Source organism: Crinia signifera, chromosome 5 (genome assembly GCF_055691185.1).
Source record: "Crinia signifera chromosome 5, ASM5569118v1, whole genome shotgun sequence".
Taxonomy (NCBI): domain Eukaryota; kingdom Metazoa; phylum Chordata; class Amphibia; order Anura; family Myobatrachidae; genus Crinia; species Crinia signifera.
The window spans coordinates 327,874,663-327,885,854 of NC_139221.1; the positions used below are offsets into that span (position 1 = coordinate 327,874,663).

The 11,192-nt window shown below is 46.4% G+C and overlaps 1 protein-coding gene across 1 annotated transcript; it reads left to right on the top strand.

Annotated features, from left to right (window-relative positions):
- The first annotated feature begins 203 nt into the window (after positions 1-203).
- LOC146005611 (uncharacterized) lies at positions 204-2,558 on the top strand. The gene is made up of 2 exons (XM_083144950.1): positions 204-1,098; positions 1,487-2,558. The coding sequence occupies exons 1-2, from the start codon at positions 552-554 to the stop codon at positions 1,996-1,998; spliced, it is 1,059 nt and encodes a 352-aa protein (XP_083001076.1). The 5' UTR covers positions 204-551; the 3' UTR covers positions 1,999-2,558.
- The last annotated feature ends 8,634 nt before the right edge of the window (positions 2,559-11,192 follow it).

Below are 11,192 nucleotides of genomic sequence, written 5' to 3' on the forward strand. Positions count from 1 at the left end.
TCACTCACATAAATAACATCACTTGTTTAAAAGCAAATACAGTGTTTACAGCGCGATTCCGATTACGCGCAGAAGCAGAATTACACATCGCACTTGTATGCAAATACCCTGCAATCACATAAATAGGAGAGGTTGCATTAGCTGTGCTGTGATATTGTGTATTATACCCCTTTCAGACATACGCGAAAATCCCGGGTTTTTTCACATGAACGCGCCCAAACCCGGGAGTAGCGTATGTCTGAAAGGGTATACCCGGGATTTTACTCCCGGGTGCTGAGCACCTGCAATTGACCAGGGTTTTTCCCGGTATTTAACTCCCGGGTATAATACCCGGGTTATGTCTGAACGGGTTTACCCGGGTTTTTCTGTTTTACACATACGACAACGCTTTTTTTTGCTGCCCCGGCGTCTTCTGATGAGGTCATCAGCTGCAGCCGCGGAAGACGCCCCAGGCACACGTGCGGCGGAGCAAGCAGAGGCAGTGGCTGCATGTTGCTCCTGTGCTCCCTTTCCAGCAAAAGGGTGCAGATTCCTGTGGCCAGACAGGTGCTATGGCACAGCATTGGAAGGATGAGGAGGTCAGGGAGCTGTTACATGTCCGTGGAGAAGAGGAGATCAAATCTCAAATCACAGGCACTGTGAAGGATGCCATAGTGTATGGAAATATTGCAAAGGTCCTTGCTAGCAGAGGTGTGAGGAAGACCCAGCAGCAGGTATTGAACAAGCTTAAGTCCCTGAAAAAGCAGTACCTAAAGGTCAATGACCAGAATCGCAATCGCAGTGGGGCTGGACGCACAGAGTGGCCCTTGTACGACCTTTGCAATGTTGTTTTTGGCCATACAGCTTTATGCAACCCTGTTGCCTTGTCGTCATCAAGCAATGCCTCGTCTCCGGCACAGACGCCAGCAGCGACAACGGAGTGCAGTCCGCAGAGCCCGCCGCCATCGCAACTTCTATTTGATGATGATGATGACGATACCATCATTTTAGAATCCGACAAGTCAGACAGCACACCCGATGTGACAGCAGCACAACCGAGCCAGGGTGGAGAGACCCAATTGGAGACCCAGGGAGGCATGCCGACACTGCGCGATAACAGTAAGTGCCTCTTGATTATAGACATGACAGGTTGATATAGTGGTGTCCACCTTTGCTGACATGACAGGTTGATATAGTATTGTCCACCTTTGCCGACATGACAGGTAGATATAGTGGTGTCCACCTTTGCTGACATGACAGGTTGATATAGTATTGTCCATCTTTGCCGACATGACAGGTAGATATAGTATTGTCCACCTTTGCCGACATGACAGGTGGATATAGTGGTGTCCACCTTTGCTGACATGACAGGTTGATATAGTATTGTCCACCTTTGCCGACATGACAGGTAGATATAGTATTGTCCACCTTTGGCGACATGACAGGTGGATATAGTATTATGACTGTTTACTGGCACACCGTTATAACAACTTTTTTTTGCACACAGTCTACAATGTCCCATCGAGGAAAAAGAAGAGGACCAAAATAGAGATTACCACAAGAGCCATGACTACCATCCTCGGTGAGCAACTGCGGGACCTGGATTCTGCGTGGCAACGTCAAGAAGATGTCAGACTGCAGCGCTTCATGGATAGTGAACGCGAACTGCAGAAAAATTTACTAACCCAAATGGCAGCAATGCATGACAGGGTGAGTCAGGATCAGGCAAACCTTTGTCGAGAAAATCGTGATTTTCTACGACAATTACTGTCCCAATCCTGGTCACCACCCACAGCAACGTTGCCACCCCCAAACGCATATAGTCACCAACCACAGTCACCGCCATCATTTGCCCATACTTCTCAGTATGTGCAACAGGTGCACTCTCCACCCTCATTTGTACCCAATTCTCCAGCACAATCTACACCTGCATTTGGTGAAAGTGGCTGGAATGGGCATAATGGGCAACATTCCCCTTCTCCAAACAACACAGAGTTCAGAATTTACCGTAATATGTAGAGGTTACAGAGTACATTGGGGTAGATATATCTCCCCTAGATTTTTTCTACAGTTTATTCCATGTTTCTTGAAAAGTTTGGGGATACTTTGTTTGGACTTAATATACGTCCAGATTTTAATATTATTTTATAATTATTTGTTTGGCCACGGCTAAGGTATAGGTGGCAATTATTTATTTTCAAATGCTTGTTTGTTCCATTTGAAATTTTTTCAATTTTTCGCTGGGCTTCCTGCTCGCTGACACCAAATATAGCAGGTTTTCAACAGCTGGTGAGGGGGTTAAATAGCAAGGATCGCAGGAATTCTGCAATCCTCGCTGTTTAACCCCCTCGCCAGCCACATTGAATACTACCCATGCAAGTTTTAATTTCACCATCTAAAAAAAAAAGTGTATTTTTGTATTGTCTGTTTGAGAGAATAGTTTACAAGACATTTCACACATGGCCTGTGTTATAAACGTAGTTTATTTTTTGCAACTCCTTATGAAGGCATTGTTACACATGCTATCAAACAGTTAATGCATGAAAGAAATGCATTTGAAATAAAAATGTATGGTTTAAGCAACAGACTTATGATTTATTAATTACTGCAACATGGCATCCAGATTATTTGTAATAGTGGCACGTATTACTTCTGGGGGATTCACACCACTTTGGGTCTCAGGGGGATGTGGGGGGGCAGGAACAATTTCACTGCCAACCTGATCATCTTGCACATCCCACTCTGGCAAATAGTGTTCTTTCTGTATCTCACATATGTTATGCAAGATACAGCATGCTGCCACAACGTCAGGAACAAGGGTAATGTGAATGTCATTGCGCTTCAGCAAACACCGCCAACGTCCCTTGAGCCGGCCAAAGGCGTTCTCCACCACCATCCTGGCAGAACTGAGGGTATGGGTGTAGTGTATCTGCTCCGGTGTCAACCTAAGATGCTGGGTATAACCTTTCATTAGCCACCTTCTTAGCGGATAAGCAGCATCACCAATGATGTGGATTGGAACCTCGACCCCCTGCACAAACTTTGACTTCTGCAAAGAAAAAACAGTATCAATATACAGCAGTGTAACGTGTAAACTTTGGAAGTATGATACAGACTTTGTATGGGCATATATATTATAGGGGACACAAGCATAAATTTACCTCTTCAGGGAATAGCCTGCCATTGTTCCTCTCCTCCGCTATCTTGTAGATGTCCGAATTGGCCAGAACACGGGCATCATGAGAACGTCCTGGCCAGCCAATGAACACATCGGTAAAACTGAAAAAAAATTATTTGTTAGAAATACAATACACAAGTGTACAACAACCTCTAGGCTCTGCAGCTGCTGTGCCACTACAAGTCACAGGATGCCCTTCAACAGTTTTGCTCCTAGAGAATGCAAAATCTGTGAAAGGGCATGCTGAGATGTGTAGTTCCACAACAGCAATCCTCCCCCTCCAAACTTACAAAGGTACTTACCAATATTTATGGTCCACTACTGCTTGTAGAATGATGGAATGCCACCCCTTGCGGTTGTAGTAGTCCGCTGCGCTGTCTGTAGGAGCAATTATGGGTATGTGGGTGCCATCAATGGCACCTGCACACTGCGGATATCCGCGATTCAGGAACCCAGCCACAGTCTCATCCAGTCTCTGTCCCTGGGGTAGGGAAATGAAACGGCGATATAAGGAATCCAGGATTGCCTTTGTCACTTCCCGCACCAACACACACACCGTGGAAATGCCTACACCAAACAAGCAGGCTATTGTGCGGTACTCGCCAGGGGTAGCATACCACCACAAGACAATTGCCAGTCTTCTGCTGGGGGAAATAGGCTGTCTCCAACGTGTTGTTTGCCTGGTAAGTGCCGGGGAAAGGAGTTCCAAAAGATAATTAAAGGTTCCATGCGACATCCTGAAATGTGCCAGCCATTGATTATCCTCAAATGCCTCCACCGTAGCCCAGAAAACCTGCCCATGTTGCTGATCTCTAGCCCACAGTGTACGAGCTGACGCACCAGTCACACGTAGTATGGATGCGATGCTGGACATGATCAAGGTTCTCCTCCGGCGTAAGTAATGCCGGCGATTGGCCTCCCTCTCCACCAAAAAATGATACCTCCTTCTCTGCATCTCACACTGTGCAACAATGAACAGCATGTGTAGCTTAATCCAAGCATCACAGCCTGCAAAACACACCAAATCCACAAGAGCAGACAAACTCTCCATCCTCCACATGTTCTCAGCAGCCATAACAGCAATGTATTGTGGGAACTCCCCACAGGCCCTTTTGTAGTCAGCCCCCACCTTTGCATGATGTCATTCTTGTGAGCCAGCAAAGTGTCCCATTTTAATGATGACACACTGAAATGCTTGAAAAAGCCTGGCTTATGTGTGAAAGGGGTATACCCGGGTTTTTCCCGGGTCTGAGGTGTAGTGTGAAAGGGGGTCTGTTACTAAAATCCCGGGAGTGACCTTGGCTGAAAATCCCGGGTAAACCTGGCCAAAATCCCGGGTAGTATGTCTAAAAGGGGTATTATTGTGTAAACACAGTTAATATCACCCGAGACATAGCACATCGCGTCTGGTACAATGTGGTTGGCGTATCACTGCTGCTTGCTTGGGTAGCGCTGTATGGTGACGCACCAGAAGGCGTCTATCACTGACGCACAATCGGATCGCTAGTGGTGATTGCTGGGTCAGACGGATTAGTTACCAGAAAGCTGCGATCCTGGTCCATTATACACAGTACATAGGCCCTTATTCTGGTTGACTCTCAAAGGCAAATTCCTTCTCAAATGGACAAAACCATGTGCTCTCATTTCCTATTGGGATGCTTGATACTGACGATGTTTTCTACATGAAAGTTCTTTCTTCTTTGAAGTCTCCCGTCAACAATAACACCTCAAAGATAAAGCAAATAAAAAGCGGCCTTGCTTCCCAAGGGGTACGGTCAATGGGTCCACTCTATAAAGGTTGACCACCGAAGGCTGACAGGCTTAGGTCGACACTTGAAATAGGTCGACATGGGTAAGGTTGACATGGTTGGAAGTTCACCACAAGCATTATGTTGACAATGGCAAGATCGATAGTGAAAAGGTTGAAATGAGTTTGTTATTTCATGCCCTACCCTCCACTAGGACGTGGAGAATAGTGTGCCGAGCGCAATGAGGTACCGAGCCCAAAGCATGGTGAGCGTGGAGTCATGCCAGGGGACAGGGCACACTTGGACAGGAGTCATGTCAACTATGTCAGGGCAAAAAAGGTGAAAAATAGGTCAACCTTGCCATTGTCTACCTAATGATTGTGTCGACCTATTTCAGTGCCGTACTAGCCAACAACCCCATAACTGTCATTTTGCAAACACAGTCCATAAGATGGCGGTTAGGTGTTGATTGGCTGGTACTGTATCCAGGGCCGGATTAAGCCTTTGGGGGGCCCAGGGCACTTTAGACAGGGGGCCACCTCCCACTTGTCATTACTGGCCGCAAACTGCACGGGAGAATATTACACTGTCAGAACACAGAGTAAAGGCAGTATAAACTTGGTCAATGGGTAACTGTAGGGGGGAGGGATAAATATAAACATATATATATATATATATCAAAAAGAGGGGGCCACACAATGCGCTCAATGGAGTTACTAAGCTGCAACCCTGAAGGGGTCCCCTGTTAGGTGGGACCCAGTATAGAGATAGAGAAAAGGGGAGTTTCAGGGTGCGCTAAGACCTTAAATTATTAGACAGTAAATTTCACAATAAAATCAATTTAATAAACCATTGCTCACAGAGCATAGCAGTATGAAACAAAAAGGTCAGATGAATACAGTTACAATGTATAAAATAATGGTGTATCCACTTTGAATGTTTAGACAGTGGTTGAAATACGCCCAATAGGCCCAACGCGTTTCGTCGTGAACACGACTTCCTCAGGGGCACAGTACAATAGTAGGCAACGGTGGTCACACGGTCTGGGATTGAGGTTGGGGACCTTCTAGGTAAAGAAAATTCGGGAAGTGGGATGTCTTTGGGCGATTTAAAACATGGTGTCCACCAGCTGTTAATGATGGGTGAAAAAAAGAAAAAATACCCAGAGTTGTTTAGCAGAATTAGCCACCTTCAAGTATAAGTGGGTAAGGTGAGATTTGTAATACAAATGGTATGAAGTATACTGCTCAGCTCCAAAAGTAAGAGTCTCTCTCTCTCTCTCTCTCTCTCTATATATATATATATATATATATATATATATGTATACTAGATGATTCATTGCGCCCTACGGGCGCTCTTCACACCGTCATAAGGGGCTGCGCCCCCTTAATTTGTGAACGTTTGTATATGAGAAATATGGTTAGAATTGTATGAAAGATGCCCTGTATTGCAACTTGTTATAGGAGAAATGTGTTAAAAAGAGAGCATATGATGTGGAAGGGGGTGTGTATTGTTTTGTTTAATTAAAAAGAGGTTACAGAGTAAGATGTAAATTGATAGTGTGGAGGGTACAGTGACATTTGTGGGTGTGGGGGGGGGTGTTGTTTAGGTGTGTGTGTGTGTGTGTGTGTGTGTGTGCAATAGTATAGTAGGGTGTTTTTGAGTCAGCGGCTCCTCACTGGCGGAGGTCACGACACAGGAAAACAGGAGGCCGGGTAGTGATAGGGGTGTGTGGGGATAAGGGGGACTAAAGAGGAGGGTGGGAGATACTGTGCAGCTTCTGCCAGTGGGTGAGGGTCCAGCGTGGCAGCAAAGGAGTACAGGATGGTGGCCCTGAGTCAGTGTCTCCTCCTACTGGGTGGGAGTTAGGGTGCATGAGAGCAGGAGGCTGAGCTATGAGGCATGATAGGGGTATGTGGGCAACACAGCATCAGCGACTCCCCAGTGGTGGAAGTTACGGTTCAGGAAAGCAGGAAGCTGGTAGTGATAGGGGTGTGTGGGCATACGGGGGACTAAAGAGGACGATGGGGGACACTGTGCAGCTTCTGCCAGTGGGTGAGGGTCCAGCATGGCAGCACAGTAGTACAGGACGGTGGCCCTGAGTCAGTGTCTCCTCCTACTGGGTGGGAGTTAGTGTGCATGAGAGCAGGATACTGGGTGGTAAAGCATGATAGGGGAATGTGGGCAACACAGGGTGAGCGGGTCCCCACTGGCGAAAGTTACGGGGCAGGAGAAGAGGAGGCAGGGCAGTGATAGAGGTGTGTGGGCATAAGGGGTATTAAAGATTTTTGGCTGTTGCTGAGTAGGGATAGGCATTGGTGCAGTCGCCATTGATGGTTGGCATTGATGGCGATTTTGCACCCTGCCATCGATAGTAGTAACATATTACTTGGATAACCATCGATTGTTGTACTTGTTGGCGGGACTTCCGGGTGTGGGGGCGGAGTTATGCTCCGTGTCCCGGCACCTTAAAAAAAATTGAAACTTGATCGGTTCTCCTTTGCCATCGATGTAGGGAAACCATCTGGTCCTCCCACATCGATGGCAAAAGTATTTAACATTGGCCATAAACCATCGATTATTTGAAATCATTGATGGTCGATGGGCATCCCTAGAACTGGAGGAGGGTGGGGGACATTATGCAGCTCCCGGCTGTGGGTGAGCAGCTCCTCCCACTGGGAGGGAGTAAGGGGGTGTATGAGAGCAGGAGGCTGTATAATAGTGGTATGTGGGCAAGACATTGATAAAAGTTGTGGTGCTGGTGCAGAGGACCGTGGGGACACTTCTGGCAGTGGGTGAACCTGCAGCGCGGCAGCCAGGGCCGTATTTCCCACCTAGGGGCGACACCTGCTTGTGGCGGTACAGGATCCCCCATTGTCACGGGGGTACGTGAAATGCAGGAGTGGGGTCGCGGGGGTCTGTTGGGGGGTGGAATTGCCGGAAGGGGGTCAGGGGGGTCTGCAAATTGCGGGAGGGGGGGGGGTGCGGGGATCCGCAAATCGTGGGAGGGGGCGAGGGGGGGCTTGAATCGCGGGAAGGGGGGTCCGCAAATTGCGGGAGGGGGGTTGTCGGGGTCAGTGAATTGCGGGAGGGGGGTCCGGGGGGGAAGGGGGTGCAGGAGTAATGGTGGATGGTGGCTGTGGAGTAATGGTGGATGGTGGGCGTGTACTGTAGCCCTGGCTGGGTCGGGGGAAACGATGTCAAGGGGGTGGAGCGTTATACACATGAAAATGTTCTACACGGGGAGGGAACGTTAGCTACACAGGGGATGTGTGACAGATCTGGCTAAATATACAGTAAAAGATATATATATATATATATATATATATATATATATATATACAGTATATATGTATATATAGATAGTGCCATATGAAAAGCCTGTGTTTGTGCCTCTGTACCTTACTCTGTAGGAGTCCTGACAGGCTCAATGCTGTCTCTGATTAAAAACCCTCCCATGATGAAGCCGCTGCTGCTGTCCTCCAAGGGCCTGAGAAGCATGTGAAGAGCTCCTCCAAGCAGAGCTCAGCACAACCCTCTCAGCCTCTGACCTCTTGTGCAAAGTCTCATGGGACTTAGTCAACTCCCAGTAATGCACTGCACACTTGTGCAGTCAGTGTGCCTTGGCTCCTGATGCTCAGCACCATTAATCATTGGCACATTGGCAGATAGGTGAAGCTGTGAAGAGAAGAGAAAAATACATACCAACCACAGGGGGCCCTCGTCACTATACTAAATTATACCGTAATTACTCACTGAGAAGACATTTCCGCAAACATCAAACAACAGCGACACTATCAGAATGCAAAGCAACAATGTACCCTCCGCACACCGCACACAGAGCGGGAAGAGGTGACAAAATGAATCGTTTTTATTAAACCTCAGAAAGAAGTTTTATGAATTTATAGCGAGGATTCCGTTTGTATCTCCACCTTCCTCCGACGCCGGACACAGGCAGTAATTCCTCATAAAATGTTATTGTTCTTATACAGATATAGAAGACGGGCAGAAAACTAGATTGATGTTCTACGGGGACGAAACGGGACTTAATATTCGTAAACTCACAGGTTATATATATTTTATATTGTGGTTTATGCAGAAAGCTACAAATGCAAACAGATATTTGATTTGATTTAAAGGACAGACATAAATCTATCCAATATTACCGAATTTATCCATATACATATTATATAGGAGTTTATGTATACAGTATATGTGATTGTACGCATTTGTCTGTGTGTATACAGTATAATTGTGTATATATATATATATATATATATATATGTATGAGGCTGTGTGTATACTGTATATATCCCCCTCCATCTCCATGTGGGTTGGGATCATTTGGTCTACAGCATGATGGTCAACAGTTATTAGGTCAACACCATTAGGTCAACATGGGTCTAGGTCGACATGGGAAAAGGTCGACATGGGTCTAGGTCGAAAGGTCATTAGTTCAACAGGTCATTAGTTCGACAATGTCTAGTTCGACAGTCAAAAGGTCAACATGGGTGGTTGCATTTTTCACTGTTTTTTTTTACCTGAATGTCAACACAATCGACATGGACACAGTTTAAAGTGCACGGCAGCCCCTCGCATCACTCGCTGTGCTCACCATGCGTCGGGCACTATTTTATTCTCCCAACACTCCCTAGTGGATGGTAGGGCATGAAACACTGCCTGTTGGCACATGTCGGCTCAAAAAACAGTGAAAAACCCCATGTCGACCTTTTGACTGTCGACCTAGACACTGTCGACCTAATGACTGTCGACCATCATGCTGTAGACCAAATGACCGCATCCCCTCCATGTCCACTAGGACGATGAGTATGAACAAGTTCTTTATTTGAAAACAAAATCATGAAAAACCTATTTCGACCTTTTTCATGCCGACCTTTAGCTTGTGTCAACTCTTTGACCAAGTCGACCTAATGCATTTCAGACTTTCATGTGTTGAACTTTTGACTGTCGGTCTAACCGCATCCAGCTTTACTGACCCCCTGAAAACATCAAAAAAGTCTCTTCGATCCCCTGGGGCCCGCACTACCTCCCACCCCCACCGCCAGGGGAAGCGGTCATCTATTAGAATGAACTTAGGTCTACAGTCATTAGGTCGACCCCACTAGGTCGACTGGCAGGAAGGTCAACCTGACTTAAGGTCGACATGGGCCAAGGTCGACATGACTTAGGGTCGAATTTGCATAAAGGTCGACATGAGGAAGGTCAACTGGTCATAAGGTCGACATGGGGTTTTTCACTGTTTTTTGAGCCGACATGTGCCGACAGGCGGTATTTCATGCCCTACCATCCACTAGGGCGTGGAGGAGATTATTAAAGCTGTGGCGAGCGCAGCGAGCCACCGTGCCGATGCATTGCGAGCGAAGCGAGCGATGCGAGGGTCCGATTCTCATTGCCAACTGTGTCCATGTCGACTGTGTCGACATTCGGATAAAAAAACAGTGAAAAACCCATGTCGACCTTATGACCTGTCGACCTTCCTCATGTCGAACTTTATGCAAATTCGACCTTAAGTCGTGTCGACCTTGGCCCATGTCGACCTTAAATCAGGTTGACCTTCCTGCCAGTCGACCTAATGGGGTCGACCTAATGACTGTAGACCTAAGTTCATTCTGACAGATGTACCGATTCCATACAGTATATACCCTCTTTATTAGCTTTCACAAACTGTCGCAGAACCGCATTATTTATACCTTGTTACACATTTATTGCTATTTGTTTATAAGATGCCTTAGAACCAATCTGCTTTACAGTCATTGTAAAAAAAATAAAAACTACAGTGCGCATTAAACATTTACGAGCGGCAGATTAAGCAGCTTAAATACATATTTTGAAGAGATTTATTAACATTCATAAAAGTAAACATTTCTTCCTGACAGTATTTCATATAGTCAGGTCTTCTAGGATAATAAGAAAGTGGGAACTGGCGCAGTTGGATTTTGATGCGATGCCATTTGCTAGAATTATACTTTAATCATTTTAATACATTAGAGGAACAGACTCATATGGAAGAGTAATCACAGCGCACATTGCTATACGGCGCTGCTTAAAGGTAAACAGCATTAATTGTTCTACACCGTCATGAAGTGATCTGCATTGGGGAGTATGTGCTGTGTACTGTATGTAGTGCTGATTCTGAAGCAGTGCAGCGGTGTGGCTGGCACATATTGGCAATGGACGCCTCCATGTCCGCCATCCGGGCAAAATGAAAGCCCTTCAGTGGCTGGGAACTACACTTAGCAGTGACATTTTGTTACCAACACAGACAT

What these genes read in the sequence shown, in the direction of transcription:
- LOC146005611 (XM_083144950.1), top strand. Translation starts at nt 552, where the DNA reads ATGGCACAGCATTGGAAGGATGAGGAGGTCAGGGAGCTGTTACATGTC. An exon ending in GCCGACACTGCGCGATAACA is followed by an intron (nt 1,099 to 1,486) that starts GTAAGTGCCTCT and finishes TTTTGCACACAG; the next exon opens with TCTACAATGTCCCATCGAGG.